At 43.8% G+C, this 19939-nt stretch overlaps 2 protein-coding genes across 2 annotated transcripts; both read left to right on the top strand.

Moving 5' to 3' along the window:
- Nucleotides 1–341: 341 nt before the first annotated feature.
- On the top strand, nt 342–8334 carry nus1 (NUS1 dehydrodolichyl diphosphate synthase subunit). Its single transcript, XM_084030520.1, has 5 exons — nt 342–1021; nt 1993–2124; nt 4288–4440; nt 6602–6701; nt 7469–8334. Exons 1-5 carry the CDS (start codon nt 622–624, stop codon nt 7557–7559), a joined length of 876 nt encoding a protein of 291 aa, XP_083886646.1. The 5' UTR covers nt 342–621; the 3' UTR covers nt 7560–8334.
- A 2130-nt stretch (nt 8335–10464) lies between these two features.
- slc35f1 (solute carrier family 35 member F1) lies at nt 10465–18649 on the top strand. Its single transcript, XM_084031280.1, has 8 exons — nt 10465–10687; nt 12657–12832; nt 13130–13257; nt 14802–14961; nt 15482–15638; nt 16090–16142; nt 16239–16393; nt 17273–18649. Exons 1-8 carry the CDS (start codon nt 10593–10595, stop codon nt 17501–17503), a joined length of 1155 nt encoding a protein of 384 aa, XP_083887406.1. The 5' UTR covers nt 10465–10592; the 3' UTR covers nt 17504–18649.
- Nucleotides 18650–19939: the final 1290 nt, after the last annotated feature.

Below are 19939 nucleotides of genomic sequence, written 5' to 3'. Positions count from 1 at the left end.
TTCTCTTTCTCTTATAAAGCAACTGCAGCTGTATAATTTCCCGAGGGATTAATATATTATTCTGATTCTGATTTCCACAGAAATGTATGGACAAAATATAAATAAATGCAAATGTGGTCGCAAACTAGATACAGATCGCGTCTAACAGGATGTAACTTTTTCTATGACTTCCTGTCAAATCTTCGAAGGCCGATGGAAACTGGAGCGCAGTGTTTAGGCTCCGCCTCCTGCTGCTCCGCCTGCTCTCGTCTACTTTCCAGGCGAGGCAGTTCATCTCCAACGAGCCTACTATTTTAGTTGGTTTTCTTTGGTGTTTATTAGCGGTTGGCAAATCTATTTAAATGCGCATTACTGCCCCCAATTGGCCTGGGTCAGTTCGTTGGTTATGGCGGCTCTGATTATCGCGTCACTCTTATCTCGTCCAATCAGCGAGCTACGTGTATCACGCCGAGGGGTTCACAGGTCAGGGGTTGCCAACGAAAGAGGAAGATGGCGGCGAGGCGGACTGGCTGAGCTGGAGGCAGCGATGAAACAGGTTTAGCAGGCGGATATAATACCGAAGAGCAAAGCGCCTGTACGGCACATTCTGACCGCGATCCTTTAAGACTCTTACAAGGAATAATGGCGCTGCTTTACGGACTGTTATGGCGGCTCCTGTTGGTTCTGGTCCACATCAACAGAGCGCTCGTCTGCTGGCTCCGCGTCTGGCTTCGGAGCTGGAAAGGTCGGATGTGGGAGCGAGCCATGGCCGCTCTGCTACTGCCGCTCGCCCTGGCTGGGTTCCCGGACCATCAGAAGAAGTTAAACCCGAACCCCGGCGCTAACGCCAACCCGGTCATTGGAAACCGCACCGCTGGCCGCCGGATGCGGTGGCTGTCCGACGGCAAGTCTCTGGAGAAGCTGCCGGTCCACATCGGCCTCTTGGTGACGGAAGAAGAACCCAGCTATACGGACATAGCGAATCTGGTGGTGTGGTGCATGGCTGTCGGTATTTCTTATGTCAGCGTCTATGATAATCACGGTAAACATTTCACTTCTTTATTAACAGCCTCTCTTCGTTGACTCTGCTCGTTGTTCTGGCCTTATAAAGGTTATTTAATTGACGTAACTGCGGGGTGCCGGCTCTCCTAGCGTTTTAAAGTCAATGAATCTTCTGAAACTGTAACGTGTGCACCTGAACAGTCTAGAAGACTGTCTAAACTACACAATTCTTATCATTTATGTTTGTAATCGGTTGTGATACGTTTGTTTGACTTTCGCAATGTTTCATTAGTCATCTGACCATAATTTACCCAAGTCAGAAATACCCCCCCCCCCCCCCCCCCCGTCTTTTTACAGTAATGTCATGTGATTGTATCGGTTTGTTCCACATCATGTGCCTCGCTTGTAAACGTTGAGCTGGAAACAGAAATGAGCCTGTTGGAAATGTGATACTTATGATTTTGAGGCTATATTATTTTCCAGATTTTTATTTTATTTAACATGGACAATGCACTAGCTTTTAGATGTATGCACAAGGACCAGAAAACTGGTTCATCCCCCCCAAAAGCAACTTAATCCTGCTTGATTGCACTGTAGTTTAGAATCTGACCAAATGATGCAAATGGCTTTTATTACTTTATACGTGGATATCTGTATTCTCTCTTCTGCATGCTCACTAACAGCCCCCGTTGATGCCTTCTCTTTTCCAACGGATGCATCTCTCTTTGAGTATGTGGTATTCTGGAGTACTAGGAGACTTGGGAGTCGATGTTGCACATCACATGGCGTTCTGTCTGATTGTTGATGAACAGAACATCCGATCATTCGACGTAATATGTTGCATACTTCTGTGGGCTGGACTGTTACAGTCAGAGCTGAAATGTTTCATCCTTCATTTGCTGTTTTCTCCTCCAGCATCCTAGCGACTAAAATACAAAAATGTCTTATTTTATTCTGGTTTGATTGATGTACTTTTCCTTGGTTTCATTGCTTGGTCTCTTTTTCACTCAGGTATCTTTCGGAAGAACAACTCCCGTCTGCTGGAGGAGATCGTAAGGCAGCAGCAGGACTTGCTGGGTGCTGAAGGATCCAAATACAATGTGGAGTTCCTCAGCAGTAGCAGTGACAAATGCCAAGACCATGGTAAGGACTTTGCACAGCTGACTCTAATGTGTCTGTCAGTAAGTTTACTTGCACTTAAGTGAACTGCTTTCTTCAGTGTCATATAAAGGAGAAACCTGGTTTCCATAATATGGGTGGGGGATTACAGAAAACTGATTTCCCCCAGCAAGATCTCTCCTCGAGAACAATTGATTTCTCTGCCATGGTTACATGGGCAGAGAAATCAATTGTTTTTAATCAGCCTTTTTCAAATAAGTTATACGTGCATAAGAAAAGACGGAAGCAAATAACATCATCAAGGTGTTAAAATATTCCTTAATCTTGCCCTCAAATCTTGCATGCTCAAAAAAATAATCTAGTCCCAGTGTCTTTGTAGCACACACCAAGATGGTTGTGTAAATGTGGACATGAGTCGTTTATCGCCTCCCTCGCACCAGGCTTCAGTTTAGATTTAGAATGACAGAGAGGAAGAAGAGCGTCTTAGTTTTCACCTCGCCTTTCCCAACTACTAGATTGCTGCAACTGGAAGGTGGTTCAAGACACGTACAGTTTATATGTAAACACAAATGGATGTATGCAGAAATCAATGCCATAACCTTGTTATCTGTTAATGTGACGGCATCATATTCACTTTTGAGGCATTGAGAAAGAGATGAACCTTTCGCAGGATGTCACCATAACGACTGAAGCCGTGATCCGAGCTTGGTGTTTGACGTCTCTTCATGTAGGAGATTTACTGCAACGTATGGCTCCACGTGTGATTTACGTGGCCTCGGCACAACATGAAGTTTATCTTTGTCTCTCATAACTGCTTTGTTCATTAAACTAAAACATTATATAGAAAAATATCTTGTTAGTTTACTTACAGAGGGGCTGTTTTATATATAGTTTTCTCAAGCTTCACGAGCGGGGATATCTACTGTTGCATTAGCTGCAACTGGGTGCTTTTTCATTCCACACAGATACGTGCCACAACATTTACAGAGCAAAGGGCATGCTTGTGTAAACTGGTTGACATGATCAAGTTACCACCTGTTTGATATCGTCTCTTCTAATCATTTTGGATGAATTGACCTCAAATCTCTCGCCTTTGACAAACGGCTATATACCGAGTCTAAGGAAAAGACCATGATGGAAAACAACACTTTATTTTCCCCACCTTCCCCTGACATTCTGTTGGATAAATACCAAGATCAGTATTACATTCCTTTGTGTCGTCTTGTAGTTTTCCAGGATTTTCTTCCAGGACACAAAAGACAGAAAACTGACACTGCCAGCTAGCCCACAGAAATCCACAGGTTTCTATCTCCCACTAGTCCATACAATGAAACTCAGACGCAGTGTTGGGGTTGTATTGTGGATTACAAATTCACGATTGCAGTTATTACAAGAAGAATTATGCAAACTAGACTCGTGGAATGAGTTTCTGTCAGGCAGGTACCATTTAACCATTGTCTCAATTAGTGTTGCCTGGTACAGATACAGTGTTTTAATGAGTTGATGTGCGACAGCGGGGCAGTGATGTGTGTGAGCAGCGCTCTGCTAGTGAACTGAATAGAAATGTTTAACTTTGCAGCAGTCATGGTGCATTCAAGTGTACCACTTAAAAACTCCTGAGAAACAAAAGCAGTTGTTAAAACAAGCCATCATATGGATCTTTTTTGTTTGTGCGTTCCCAATAGAGTTTATTGTTATTACATGTTAAATAAATTACATAGATATCACCATATGGCTGTAGTTTGGTACTCTGAAATATGTCTTGCTTGTATTTTAGTAATTTTTTCTCCCCACTCGTAAAATGTACTCTCTATTCTATATAATGCACATTCCGCTATTATTATTATAATTATTATTTTAGTGGCATCAATCTTACCACTGATTTTGTTCCCTGCAGCCGAATGCTACGTCAAAGATGGTTTCATAGAGGAGAAACACCACTCTTTTGTTTTTATTTAAAAACATCGACAGGATTTTCTTTTCTTTGTATGATGGCACATATTTAATTCCAGTTTATTACACATAAGAAAGTGGAATACACAAATAAGTGACCAGGACCCTAGCAACAGCGGCAGTCTGTCTCACTTTAAATATGCAGGATAATATAGATTTCTTTTTGCCGTCTCCCTTTTTGGAGGTGTGAAAATAGTGGAAGGTGGTCATGTGTGGTGTGTTTGTCTCCCTCAGTGGTGTCCTGCAGGCCCACAGTGAAGGTGTTGTCTCCGGAGGACGGGAAGCAGAGCATCGTCCAGGCAGCGCAGCAGCTCTGTCGCTCCGTGGAGAACAAAGAGAGGAGCTCCAAAGACATCAGCGTCTCCATGCTGGACGTAGCGCTCCGAGGTACCATTACACGTCCACGCTTCGAGGCCATTTACAAACGGAGTCCCCGTTAAACAGTCCACCAGAGAGCGCTCTTGAGTAGATTTTTACACTGAGATGTCCAGCTCTGTTTGTATCTTGGTCACAATTGTTTAAATCAACAATCTGTATGAAGGTTGTTGGTCATGTTGTATGTTATGCATGTAACGAAAATGTGCTTCAAGACATTTAATTAATGTCGATGGGGAATGGATTTAGTTCCCAAAAGTTAATATGCAGCAGGGCAAACACAAAGCTTATGTTAACCGTTCCTAATTATTATCTCCTTTAGCTCAGAGAACTCTGGACCATCCTTTACCACAGGAGATAATCCTGTCCCACAATACCTTGCAGCAAACCCATGTCAATACCACCTGCCGTAGGATGAGACGAAAGCCTGAATTAGGATAACTGACATGAGATTTTCATCGCGGCCCATGCCTAGTTTGCAGTCATATTGTTAAGATATGGGGTCAGTTCAGTCAGCACAGAGAAGGATTCACAAATGTATTTTGTTATTTATATATAAATGACTCTCTTCTCACAAATACATTTCGTTTTAAATAAATGTCATATAAATCCATAAATATATGAATTAAAAAAATATTTGCAATTTTCATCAAATGTATTTGTATGTTGTTACATTTATATACAAACTGTTAAACTTGAATTTAAAAGACGCTTTTCATTTGTGAACTTGTTTGCATTTGTTCGTGAACTGGTCTGCATTTATTTGTGGATTTTTGAGACTCTCCTGACGCGTCTGGATTCACAAATGCATTTTTTTCAACAAGGAACTCCCTGTAGCCAATCAGATGCCTCCCTCGTTTTCAGCCAATCAGATGACTGCATTCCCACGAGGGGTACCTCACCATGGCCAGAGCACAGCTTTTTCTCTGCGCATTTTGTGTTGCTTTTCGGTAAAAGAAATAAGAACAAAAAGTATTTTAAAAAGTGATTTTATTCTCTCTCTAGCCAACGTTAGCTTGTTTGTAGCTAGCTAAATCCATTAGCTAGCTAACGTTAGCTAGCTCTTATAGTCAGCACTTTGAAACCAATGTAGTAAGCAATTTACCTATTAGTTATTATGGTTTGCTTGTAACTTATTTTTGCATCCATTAACGGCAGGTTAGTTTTAGAAAGCAAATGACCGATACATGTGATTGGCTGAAAACGAGAGAGGCATCTGATTGGCTACAGAGAGTTCCTTGTTGAAAAAAACGAATTTGTGAGTCCAGCCACGTCAGGAGAGTTTCAAAAATCCACAAACAAATGCAAACAAGTTCACAAATGAAAAGCGTCTTTTAAATTCAAGTTTAACAGTTTGTTTATAAATGTAACAACATACAAATACATTTTTGATGAAAATTGCAAATATTTTTTTAATTCATATATTTATGGATTTATATGACATTTATTTAAAGGAGTCATCACCTGGAAATCGCAATTTCTCTTGTTAAAACATGCATATCTGTGTTTGACCTCAGTTGAAACTTGCCTGAAAGGCTGGAGTTTGAAAGTGGCGCCGTTTTTTCGCTTCTGCTCTTTTTCCGAACAGGAATAGCACACAAGGGTGTGCATTCCTAAAGCACGAGATTTTGATTCTGCGCCTTCGGTGACGTCACCGTGGCGGCTACTTGCATAAGCCCACCCCTCTTTCACCACCCAACCCCGCCCCGTCCGCTACCTGAAATCGCCGAAGCGCCGCCATTATGTTTTGGAGTCTGCATGCAGGCAAGCCCCCCCGGCTCTGTCCTTCCTGCGGCGAATCAACGCGCGCCTCATTACATATTATACAATGCACATCCGGACCAGTCAAAACCTCGCGCGTAATCTCGCGTGATAAAATCGCGGTACGAAAAAGGGTCAGAACAAGCTCAATGTTTGATTAAAATTTTTTTTTTTTTTTCTAATAAGTTTTACGAATTGATCCAAAGCGATCCAAGGGGGGCTGGATACGTATAAAACCAGGTGATGACTCCTTTAAAACGAAATGTATTTGTGAGAAGAGAGTCATTTATATATAAATCACAAAATACATTTGTGAATCCTTCACATTATTAATGAGACTGAACTGACCCCATATTAAGAGTTTATTTGGGTGCATTGGTTGACATGCTGCCTGTCTTTGTGCTCGTCTCAGAGTCCATGACCGTCCCAGACCCCGAGCTGGTGGTGAAGTTTGGTCCTGTGGACAGCACACTGGGCTTCCTCCCCTGGCACATCAGACTCACTGAATTCATGTAAGCTACTCTTTCACTCAAAGGACCCTACCAGTGTTACTATATCATTGTCCATCGGCAACATTGGCCATCGGCCTTTCTTTTTTCCATATTCAATAAATGTTACAGACTGAACCTGAAAATGTTTGTGGCGGTTCGTTACAAACTCACATCCTCGTTAAAATCCTCCTTCTAGCTCAAATTCCAGTTAGAAATTCAGTTCTTGTTAGGAACTATTTCTTCAGGCGTAATGACATTCGGCCCAACAGCTCTCTTGGCTCTGTTGTGATTGACAGCTCAGAGGGAACCAAAGTATAAAAGAGGTCACCGATTGGCTGAAAGTTAGGGTGCACTCTCACTAGGGTCTTTGATCCGTTCACACTGCTCCAAGCCCAACAGGGCCTAGGCATGATTGTCTCTTATGTCATCACGTCGTTATACGACAAGTCACCAGATTGAATTACATAAACCCAGTCTCGTACAGTGTTTTTAGACACCGTTTCAATGGTTAAAACGGGTAAGCTGAGCTCTACTAAAGTAGAAACTGCAAACACTGATGACTTAATATCAGCTAATGGAGAGAAGTCAGAATTAGACTGGCATAGTCCTTAAAATATATCAATGATGGAGGAACTAAGAATTATGACCTGGGCTGATTTTGCAGACACAGGTTTATATACCATTTGTAATATGAATCTTCAACAATAACAGTAGATGGCACTGGTGAGCTGTGTTCAGTTGTGTCCATATTTCCTGTGTTTAAAGTGCGTGTCCTCGTGTGTCCTCAGCTCCATGCCCTCCCACAGAAACGTCTCCTACGAGGAGCTGTTGGCCGTCCTGCAGCGGTTCGGTTCTTGTCAGCAGCGGCTGGGCCAGTGATGTGCAGGCCCCGAGTCAGGCTCTTCAGATGGGAAGAAGCGTGGGGGTTCGCACAGTCAAATAGGAGAGTGGTGACCCCCTCCATGCTCCGCTGTGTCCCTCACCACTCTTCTCCCCCCACTCTGTCCATCTCCTGGATCATTTAACGGACTCAAAAGACGACTCACAAGTGGAAACCAGGAGACCAGCCAGCTCACTTCCTGCCACCAGCTCTTGTCTTATAATGAACTGACATTCCAGGACTTCTGGAACGTGGTCTCCAAGCCAGGGAGGGGGGGGGGGGGGGGCACATCAGAGACCCATACTGACATGAGAAGACTGTCTGCACAGATTCGGTGTTCCACAAACCCCGGTTCTGTCCTCTGGCTCGCTGTTTGGCATTCAGTCTCCAGCTGCTGTTTTCTGCTCAAGACTTTAGGAAAGAAATGTACTCGCCTTCACCCAGCAGATAACAAAGAAGAAACAAGGCTTTGTGCGCGTCTATCGCGAGGCACCCGGGGAACACTACAGCTGCAGTCCGGGGTGGGGGGGGGGGGGATCTTGCCTCCCAACAACACGTAAGCCTAGGAGCGGAAGTTGAGCTCGGGGACAGAGTTAATAATGTGTAAATATGAGAAATTGATGTGGCTCTGTGTTTGTCCCCTGTGGCCTCCAGCTTTGCAGTCGTGTGGTCATGTGTAAGTGTTGCTTCGGACACATACAGAGGTTTGTTCAAGGCTCCTGTTTGACTGACCGAGCTCTAAAATAAAGACGTACACTGTCTATCTTGTCTTTGTGACCCTCAGTCCATTTTACATCGGAAACATAATTCCCACGACAAAATAACCTGAACTCCCCCAAACATTAACTAATCTTGACAAACACATCAGCTGGGTCCAAATTCAGCGGCCACAAAATATGCAACCTTCTTTTCTCGGATTTGGAGGATCCAACTGATGGATTCTTCACAGCCCAAGTTATCCCAAGGTTCATTGCAAGCCGGCAATGATTGTAGTTTAATCAACAAGGCTTCTATGAGCCAATCAGCAGCAGGAGATTCAGTAGAATAATTTCTCATCCTGAAAGCATATCCTCCATCGCAATATAAAATAGAATAATAAAAAATATAACATTTTCTGGATCCATTTTAATCGGATAACGTTAGTTATTAGTTACCTATTCTTTGCGCTTTCTTCTCAACCGCAGCTGGTTGCTAGGCAACGGAGGCGGCAAAGGGTGGTGGTGAAGCAAACGGGAAAATCCTCTGGAGACCAGACTCCCATTCCAGAGACCGCTTACTTTGGACGTTGCGGTTTATAAAGGATACGGCCGCTGATTTGGGACACGACAATAGTTTCCTTAAAGTCGAGGTGAAATGAATACTTCAATTTTCAGATTAGGGTTGCACGGTGGTGTAGTGGGTAGCACTGTCGCCTCACAGCGAGAGGGTCCTGACTTCGATTCCCGGGTCGGGTTCTGGTTCCTTCTGCGTGGAGTTTGCATGTTCTTGTAAGTGTGGGTTCTCTCCAGGTTCTCCGGCTTCCTCCCACAGTCCAAAGACATGCAGGATGGGGACCTGTCTGTCTCTATATGTCGGCCCTGTGATAGACTGGTTACCTGTCTGTCTCTAAATGTCGGCCCTGTGATAGACTGGTTACCTGTCTGTCTCTACATGTCGGCCCTGTGATAGACTGGTTACCTGTCTGTCTCTACATGTCAGCCCTGTGATAGACTGGTTACCTGTCTGTCTCTACATGTCGGCCCTGTGATAGACTGGTTACCTGTCCAGGGTGAACCCTGCCTTCGCCCAATGACAGCTTTGATCGGCTCCAGCCCCCCCGCGACCCTGAATACAGGATAAGCGGTAGACAATGGATGGACTTTTTAGATCACATCCCCACTCATATTGTTCACCCATTCAATAACGTATGCCGAAATTGTTTTATTTCTTTGTATTTTTAACAAAAAATCCAAGATCTTTCTTTCCCAGGAAAACAAAATATGACGTGTGCTTACATCAGCCAGCACCAACCAATAATATCATTATACCCATCATTCAATCAGCTCTAGAGAAGGAGATGAGTTAATCTTTTCAAGGATCAAATAAAGTCCTCTCAACGTTACGTCCCGCTTGTCTGTCCTGTTTACACTCAGAGATAAAATGTACTTAGAGAACATTGTTTAAATGGGAGCCCAGGTGTGTGCAAAAGGCTAAATGTTCTAGATGGTTTTTACTCTGAAATAACGTTTCACCTTGACTTTAACTGAGTTATCACTTGACACAGGTCCATATTTGAGTCTAGTGACAACTGACACTCATGCAGATCATTAGATGATCATTAGAAGATTAACTCCAGGTAATGTGTTTATCTGCTTTGAGTAGAGTTTTGTCAAACTACGATTTGAATATATATATATATATATATATATATATATATATATATATATATATATATATATATATATATATATACATATATTTCTTTTCTTATTATTGTTATTTCACTAATTTCTTACATGAAATAAGTAAATACAAATTATAATGTATAAACAATATGCAGGAAGAAAAACATTTCTAGTTGACTGTGATGGAGGTATTTGGACTCATATAATTAAAGGAATTCATACAGTGGTGTCATTTCATAGTGACTGAACCACAGAATCGTTCCGGTTTTAAATAATAGGTGATGACATAATTTGAAAGAAGTTATTTTGGACTTCTACGTTGTTCATACATCCGGATGTATTACGTCTTCTTCCCTTGAGGCTGCCTGGGGTGAAAGGGCGCCACCTGGTGGTAAACTGCGCTTGTCCGCGTTAGATGCAGGAGGACCAGGTTCTGAATCGCCGTAGTCTGTGATCTGGAAAGGGAAAGGCATCCACGCAGCAGGTTAGGTCCACCTCATTAACGAGCACCGCTGCCTGCAACACGGAGACCAGCAGGGTCCGCTGAGGTGAGACTCCCCGCCCCCCTCCTCCTCCTCCCCCTCTTCCTCCTCCTCCTCCTCCTCCTCGGAGCAGAATGCGCTGATCTCCGCTCAGTCTGGGGGAAGGATGATGTCTGTCGTCTCCACTGTGGAGAGCGTTCCCAGCGGTACGGGCACCCCGGCGCCGAGCCTTTACCAGCGGATCAGGAGGGTCTTAACCAGGTAAGATGATGATGATGCTGATGACCGCGCTGATCCGAGGCGAGCATCCCCTTTGCATGCACCCCACGCTCGGCAGCGGCTCATCACGGCAGACACCTTTTGTTTCAACCTGTAACATCAGCCTGTCGTCTCCGGTCTGCTGCTGCGGGAACGAGCGTGTTGTGCAACAGATGTGTTAACATAACAACCGTACAGCATCTGCCTTTTGCATAAACATCCCATCACGTGTGTGTGTGTGTGTGTGTGTGTGTGTGTGTGTGTGTGTGTGTGTGACTGGGGCATTCCTGCACCCCCTGGTACTGGAGCATGGACTGGGAGCGCTGGTTTCAGTGCCTGCTGGCTGCCACGGTGGTTTTGTCAGCAAACACTGTGGTTGTGCTGCCGATGGCTCCTGCATCTCCTCCGTCTACACGCCTCCCTCTCACTCTCTCAAACTCCCTTTGTTTTTCTCATGCACCTTGTCTCTTACCAGGGGGGTAAATATAGACAGTGTGGTTGCACTGGGGCCCGTGGGTGTGTGTAGGGCGGGGGGGGGCTTGTGACTGACTCATGTTAAAAGAAGAGCTTAAAATAACTTTTTATGGTGCTAATTGCTAAATATGCCCTGGAAAAAGCAAAACCATATCCTTCTGGGTTTGGTTTTCTTTTTTTAACTTACAAATCTGAAGCAATCTATGACAAAAATCATGTGCCGATTCTACACGAACAACAAAAACTATAAACTTCCATCAAATTCATCATTTCTTTTGTATTTATGCCATATACAGAAGTGCAATGACGACTGCTGATTCCTGTCAAGTCTCTCCCTGATCACGTGACATCTATATGCTTAGTAGCTGATGGGCACTAGAGCCCCTCTGTCTCCCTTTCCTGCCATCTGCTGTTCTGTCATCCCTGGTCTCTCTTGTGATTGTGGAGTCTAGCTGAGTTTGACACCAACCAGGTGGAAACCTCCAGAAGCCAACACTGAAGTGGCTTAAACTTGCATTATCTCTGCTGGCCATCAGGGGGCAACTCCTCTCTGATTGCATGGAAGTCTATGACTAAATGACCCTACTTCTCTCTTGATTTATTATCTCAGTAAACATGAGTTTATGGTCTCAATCTCTACTTTCAAGTCTTCTTCAATACAGCATGATGTTCATTTAGTAAATTATGCTCCATTTAGACTCAAATAGACCATAAAGCAGGGTATGCTTTAGGACGGGGCTACCTTGTAATTGACAGGTTGCTACCATAGCATTGTCCGGGCTTAAAACTTCAACCTTTACACAGTGTGTTTCTGAAACTTAATTGACATATTTTGGTCACCAAAATAATTATTCAGCATTCAGTTGTCCTCTCATGTCACTTTTGGTTGCAAAAAAAAAGATGTTGAAGGCCAAAATGCCGAACACGAGGCTTAAAACCGTAGTCCACAAACCGATAGGTGACATCACGATGACTGCGTCCCCCTCTTATATAAATGGTCCATGGTTCCACGGCTACAAGAGCACAAACTCAACCAACCTGGACAGAAACGACCTCCACAGTCAGCAGAGGTGCCGAGGTGGAACGGGACATTCGCAGCATGAAGGCAATGTGTCAACATGGACAAGAAGTATCGAAGCAATGTTACCAACAATTAGCTGAATTAAATTCACAAAGAAGTCAGGCCCCGCAGCACAAGAAAGATGTACCTAATAAAGTGACACGTTTGTAAACTAGATATATCTTTGTAATGTTGCTCTGTAATATGGAAACAAGATTATCACATCACCTTGGAAGCTGGGGATATTTTTAATTTTGTGTTCACGGCTTGTTTCTGCTGCCCCCAAGTGGCCAAGATGCAGGTTTGACTATGACTTCAAGGATGACGTGTTGAACACGAGAAACTGCTGATGTATTATTGAGACTACCACATTGCATCACGATCGTGATGTAAAATCATCCTTATTAATGAAGCACTGATGTTTCCTGTCCCCTGCAGGGACCTGCTGGTGACCCTGGCCATGGGTCAGGTCCTGTCCTTGTTGATCTGTGCCATCAGTCTGACCAGCAAGTACCTGGCTAATGACTTCCACGCTAACACGCCAGTGTTCCAGAGCTTTCTGAACTACATCCTGCTGTTTCTGGTCTACACCACCACACTGGCAGTCAGGCAAGGTACAGTACCGACCCAAACTGAGGTGTGTACAGGCAGCGCCCATCGGGTCTCAATAGTGAAGCCGACACTGATGTGCCTTAAACCTGCATTCTCTCTGCTGGCCATCAGGGGGTGACTCCGCTCTGATTGCATGGAAGTCTATGAGAGAATGACCCTACTGTAAAGGCAGAATCAGTGTTCATGCTGGTCTGTTGATGCTCGCCGATTTGCTTTTGTATTTTCATGTTTCGCGCTCTCTCTCTCTCTCTCTCTCTCTCTCTCTCTCTCTCTCTCTCTCTCTCTCTCTCTCTCACCAGGCGATGGGAACCTGCTGGCTATTCTGAAGGAGCGCTGGTGGAAATACATGATCCTGGGTTTGATAGACATCGAGGCCAACTATCTGGTGCTTAAAGCTTACCAGTACACTACGCTCTCCAGTGTGCAGGTGAGTTTGTGCATGTTGTTTTCCACACGTAGCATCAAAAGGAACTTATTCTGTGATACTGCTGTTCACACACATCAACACGTCCTCATCGTCGCGGTCGTATCCAGGTGGAAATCTCCAGTTCTGAAAGCTCAAGCCAACTCTGAAGTGGCTTAAAATTGCATTTTGTCTACTGGCCATCAGGGGGCGACTCCTCTGGTTGCAAAAAAAAAAGTCTGACTAAATGGAAGGATATGAGAGAACAACCCTAGTTGACCTTGAATTATGAAGCTAACGTTGTTAACAGCTTCACACCAGAATCCAGATGGATCCAGATCCAGTAAGGTTGCTGCTCGGGTTCTGCTCTCTGTGTTTGTCAGATCCACCTGTCGCTCCTCCACAGTTCAAATATGGTCACAATAATAATAATAATGATCCTCCTCCAATACTTTGGTACTGCAGAACGAATGGATATCCCATCAGCCTCAGCTGGACTTTGACTTTCTGAATGGGTCAATGTATGCTGAATATCACATGTATGAGAGAGTTACTGTGCTTTTAATCGTCTCTTGTGAGTCCCCCTAACCCAATGGAGCACAATACTGAAAGTCCCAAATACCTTTTATATGACTCACATTACATAGTGCCTATGAACACACATGAGATGTAGTTCTTTTCCCAGGATGTAATTCATTTCCTGTAAAAGTTAAGCAATAAATCCTTGCAAATTCAATATTTGACATTACATTCAGGCACCGAGGCTCTTATCTGTTTTTGAATGAAGGAGTCGGCTTACGTTCCGCGGATCAAAATGATAAGAAATCGATTGTGCTGAAAAGGACCACGTAGATGTGGCAGCATCCCTGCAGGAGGGACAGGCCGGGTTCAGAGCCCCTGGAGTGGCTTTTAACACGACTGCCAGAAACACAGGAAGATGATACTGTTGCACACAGTTAGTGTATCTATATATACACACAAACACATACAGTACATCGCACTCTACCTGTCACATTATCACAAAATGTGTGTGTGTGTGTGTGTGTGTGTGTGTGTGTGTGTGTGTGTGTGTGTGTGTGTGTGTGTGTGTGTGTGTGTGTGTGTGTGTGTGTGTGTGTGTGTGTGTGTGTGTGGAGCCAACAGTCCTCCATAGCTCCCTATAATGTTAAATTGAAGGATTGCCCACAGCTACAATGTTAGCCTAGCCTACCCCCGATCGACCCAAACTCCTTTTGGAAAACAAGCTTTTTAAAAGTTGTCTACTTGTCGTCTTGCAGACAGACCTCACACAGCATGACTTTGGACTTTTTTTTTTTAATTTTGGGTTCATTCAGCTGTGGTAAACCAGCCGATGTGTGTGTTGATAGATACAGTGAATACAGCTCAGTTAAATTCACAGAGCACTTCTGGATGGTGTTATGAACTCAATCAGGACACAAGGCGAGACTGTGCTTTGCGTTTGGTGTGAACGCACCTTTATGCCACCAAGGAGGAAGAAACACTGAAGTGAACCATCAATAAAAGAACTCACCGTGTCTGTATGTGTTCGTCTCTGTCCTTCCTCTCAGCTGTTGGACTGTTTTGTCATCCCAGTGGTCCTGCTGCTGTCCTGGTTCTTTCTTTTGGTGAGGTACAAGGCCGTCCACTTTGTCGGGGCAGGACTGTGTCTGCTGGGTGTCGGCTGCATGGTGGGAGCTGACGTCCTGCTTGGTCGGCAGCAAGGCCTCGGTGAGTACCGACGAAGTGCCACCGACCACGTGGCCTGCCTTTGTATGCATGTTGAAGCTCAGGGTGCAGGTACATGAGGTAGCCAGGGATGGGACGATGTAGGATTTTATATAGCAGTCATGGTGAATTTCCATCATCGTAATGAAAAAAACGTCATTTTAAAATCATCACAGAAAAGTCGACGTGGCGTCTTTGACGCAATAAGAAAAATAATAATTAGTTGCACAATTAATATTGCTGATTGAATTATGTTCTAATTCTGATATTTTATGTTAAAACAAACGTAAACATACAAATAACATTAAATACAGTAAGAATTGAGTGTATTTTCCTATGTTCTTATGGGTTGGCTTATCTATTCTGCAATACCGATATTTGTGATTCAAGGATGTCTCAGCGTCTTTTTGAGAGTTTTAAGGGTTTTTTGATGACTATCAGGTCCCAGTTTGTCGCAGTTAATCTAAAGCCTTGCTCGTTTGCTCAAAGCAGCCATGTTTACCTCGTGGTTCTCACCTATCAGGAGAGCAGAAGCTGTTTGGGGACCTTTTGGTTCTGGGAGGGGCAACGCTGTACGGGATCTCCAACGTCTCTGAGGAGTTCATCGTGAAGAACCTGAGCCGCGTGGAGTTCCTCGGCATGATGGGACTGTTTGGATCCTTCTTCAGTGGCATCCAGCTGTGAGTTTATGTGGCGTGGAGAGATATACAGAACGGTGGCATACATGGCAGCTGGGCAGCAGGTGGAACTCCTATGTTGTTTACTTATATGTTTTGGGAGAACATCTTAAAGTTACCCTGACATTTCCACCACAAGATGTGTTTCATTTTCTGAGTCCTAAAACTTTGGGGGGGGGGGAAGCAATTTTTGCCGAAATTTTCGACTTCAAACTTTTTCAAATCACAGAATGGATTTTTTTTTCTATGATGCTGCTCAAGATCTTGGTTAGTTAATATGGTATTTTGGGGGGATTTCTGATCATTTCGATTAACTTTTGAGCATTTGAAAGTGGTTGAATTTAGCACCAAATCTGTGTTACAAATGTACCAGTCCCAAAATTGGTGCAACTAGATGTTGAGCTTGGGAATGGACATGGGAGGTGAATGCCTGTGTTTTGTGCTCCTTTTGCAGGGCCATCATGGAACACAAGGAGCTGCTGAGGGTACCCTGGGACTGGCAGATCGGTGAGGACACATACACACACAAGTGATATTATCACAAAATGCAATTACAGTAACTGGTAAGTTGCGTGAAATCATTTGCTCCCTCTGTGCTTGCAGGTCTGTTGTACGTTGGTTTCAGTGCCTTCATGTTCGCCCTGTACAGCTTCATGCCGGTGGTGCTGAAGAGAACGAGCGCCACCTCGGTCAATCTCTCGCTGCTCACGGCCGACCTGTACAGCTTCTTCTGTGGCCTCGTCCTCTTCCACTACAAGGTAACAGCAAACTGCCGGGAAACATTGGTCTGGGGACGTGCAGGTCAACAGATACGCAGACATTGTTGCGTAACACAGAGGGAGGTGTTGGTGCTCGGGGTTGCATGGTGGGTTATGTTAAAACGCGTGGAACAAAGGGGGGAAAAAGGTGCTAGCTGTTTTGCATCGCTTTTTGAAAATATGTTCCCTGTTATATATCGAGCAGACACACCCAGAGACTGGGTCGCCAAAAAAATTTCTTCCAGACTTTTTTCTTCCAGACTTCTATTTAACATTTATATCTGCAGTGCACCTTTGAGCCACACGAGGGAGCCTGAATGTCCGTATTGTTCTGATAACCGACAGTCCCAGTGATATTATAAAGAAAAAGCAGTAAAACATTATGGTAGTCTACGATAATGAGGCTCCAGTTTCCACAGGCCACGTGGGATAGTCAGATCTGGTCTCATTAGGTTCAGCTGAATTTGGTTTTGCCATGACTGGGATACACTGTTTTTAAAAGCAGAGCGACTCACATCTTCTCTGCTATTACGTGAACAATATCTCATGTTTGAACATCATCTGCATGGATCATTAAAGCACCTAGAATAAAATTGTCTTGACTATAATTTGTATTATTATAATACCTTATTTAGTGGACTCAAAGCATTTCACCATTCATCTTGGAAAGTAGCATACAAGCGATACATCATATTAATTGTTGGTGGTCCACCTGCAGCTGTTGATCTGGCACGACGTAACAAACAGCCCTGAGTCATTCATTTTACAGATGAGCTCACTACTTAGTCCTCTACCTCCCTGGATAGTGAGTCATTGATCCTTACACACTGATTGATATCAAGAAGAAAGGATTGAAGTCAGCCTGTCTCTGTGTTGCAGTTCTCTGGCCTCTACTTGTTGTCGTTCTTCATCATTATCTTGGGCCTGGTCCTCTACGCCACCTCTTCTACCTATGTGGCCCAGGACCCGCGAGTCTACAAGCAGTTCAGGAACACAGGCGGCCAGAACGCCACCGAGCGGCCTCCGCTCAGCACTGGAGTCCTGGAGCCCTCCGTCACCTACACCAGCCTGGGTCTCGAGGGGGACGAGCTTCCTGTACGCGTCGCCTAGAATCTGGGAGGGCGTTTTTTTGTTTTCAGGCTGGCGAATCGGTGAGCCAGCTGCAGCCTCCAGCTTTGCGCCCAGAGTTGTATACAGAGAAATAGTGGTGTCTGTATCCGGTCTGCTGAGCAGGGCAGCTGGGTAGGTTTTCGTTTTATGGCGTGCGTTGTGGCGTGCGAGTCTCCATGCACTCAGCCACCAAATTATCTGAAAAATGAATGAGCAGAATGTCATTAAAACAAAGAGCAGTGAAACTGTTGAGTTCACTGTGATCAAAGACTGTGTGTAGACAGTAGTGACTGATCATTCATGTAAATAGTTCGTACTGTAACTTTGCTGTATTTAACCTGCGTTCTTTTTTTTTTATATATACGTCAAGAATCTTTCTGCATACGCTAAACGTTGTGTTCATTTCATTTCTTATTATGTGATTGGAATCTGTTTCTAAATACACCTGCTCAAATTCAACGGCAAGCTCATAAGTCACTCGCCACGGGGTCGCTGAAATCCAGCTCCTCTGGTAAGTGAATATTGTATCCGCTACTGAAGGTTTGTCCTTCATAATTTTTCCTCATGATGGATATTTTATAGGCTGGTACAAATACATCCAGAATTAACATATCTAAAGGTGCTTTCACACCAAAAGCCAAGTGAATTTTCCGCGCGGCACTAATGCATATAAAGTCAATGCAAAGACACGAATAGGCGAAATTTTCATCTAAAAATTGTCTGTGACGCGACGATGCTGAAGCCTGTCAGCGGTGAGATTCTCCTCCTGTTGTCACTGAATCAGAAATGGAGACAAAGCATATTGTAGCAGTCTCTGGTCTCTGGTCTCGAAACCATTACAGAAGAAGCTGCAACAAGACGAAGGAGTTAAATGAGCGACGGCCAAAGCTCAAACAGGGGAAAAACAATGTAGAAAACTCGATGGAAATGCAACATTTCTGTTTGTTTCATGTATTCATGCGAGGAAGGTCACATCTGTGTCAGCCGATGAATCTGCCGCCTTTTTTCATGTCTTCACCGAAGCTCCAGTGAAAGCGGAAGTCACGTGACTCACATACGTTGTCATGCATTCTCTACTCTCACACTCCGTTTCCATTGCAATATTTCAAGATATTTTTTTTAACAGCAGGCATTTCCACTCAGGTTTTTTTTAAAACGGGTTAAAACAAGTGAATGGAAACGCACCTACTGGCTCCATATTCGTTTCCCCCCTTAGACAATGTTAAATGACTCATTCTATCCTTGAATGAAACAAAAAATCAAAAAATAATGATAACTGCATTTAAAAATATACAAAGTTGAACAGGTACAGAGTTCTGGAAATAAAAACTTCAACTACGACGCCCAAGGTGCATTCTGCCAGAAACATCCAATCACAGACCTTAAAATTCTGCTAATGACAGGTGGAAGCTAAAGCTAGCTAGCTGTGGTGATTCCCGCCTCTGACTGGCACTCCTCCGTGCCAGTGGTGGCTTGTGGGTATTGTAGGATTTAGACACACCTGTCATGCTAAAATTACACATAACATGATCCCTCAGCAATTGAGTAACTTTAAACTGGTGGCCACAAATAAAGGTGTTGTAAGACAGATTAATGTTGTTTTAAAGAATGAAGTGAAATACAGAACGGGTGAAAACACTTCCAAAACCACTCGGCAGTTCCAGCAGCACCCTAACCGTGCCTGGTAAACACCCAAAGTCTTCCTCCTGTTGTGTGACGCAGGGTTTTTCATTTTTCCTTCAATCCCAAACCGAAATAATCGGGCGCTGTGATGTTGACAAAGCTAGCAGCAGCACACACAACAATAAGTAGAGCTAACTACGAAATGACGAAACTTTAGCAAAACTGCTGTTAGTTTTTTCAACTAAAAAACGGATGAAGATATTCAGTCGTGTTCTTATTGTTTTTGACATTTCACTGGGGAAAGCCGATCTGAAAACACAGAGCTATATTTCCATGCATGGTGTGTTTTCAGGTTTATTAATATGAGTGTGGCCTTTGTTTTCATTGAGAAATGAGTGAATAGTGTGCTCCATGTCCGAGAGCATAATTTTTAGTCCTAATTCTGTGGAAAACGTAATGTTGGAAGCAATATATTGTCCTGTTGATTACCAGGGGGGACATCACAGGGTTACTGACGATAAAACTGTACAGTTGGTCTCCTTCTTTGCTCTGTATATAATCTCCTGTCTGGATTATTTACAATGGAGTGTCATTATTCTAATCGTTTAATGGCCTTTTGTATCCTGTTTGATGTAGTGCATTGGAGTTGCTGTCAACATTGTGCTTACAATGATGTTACTTGCAGTAAAATAAAGCATCTTTGTCAGAACACCCAGCGGACCAGCTTTTGTGAGCAGAAAATGAACACTTGTGAATGGAGCTGTGATCTTTGTTTGGCTAATGGAGCTGGCCTTGAGATCCAAGTGTGAAAGG

The sequence above is a fragment of the Eutrigla gurnardus genome, assembly GCF_963514095.1.
Source record: "Eutrigla gurnardus genome assembly, chromosome: 16".
NCBI classification, from domain to species: Eukaryota; Metazoa; Chordata; class Actinopteri; order Perciformes; family Triglidae; genus Eutrigla; species Eutrigla gurnardus.
The sequence above is the reverse complement of the archived record's forward strand: the minus strand, read 5'-3'. Positions and strand labels throughout refer to the sequence as shown.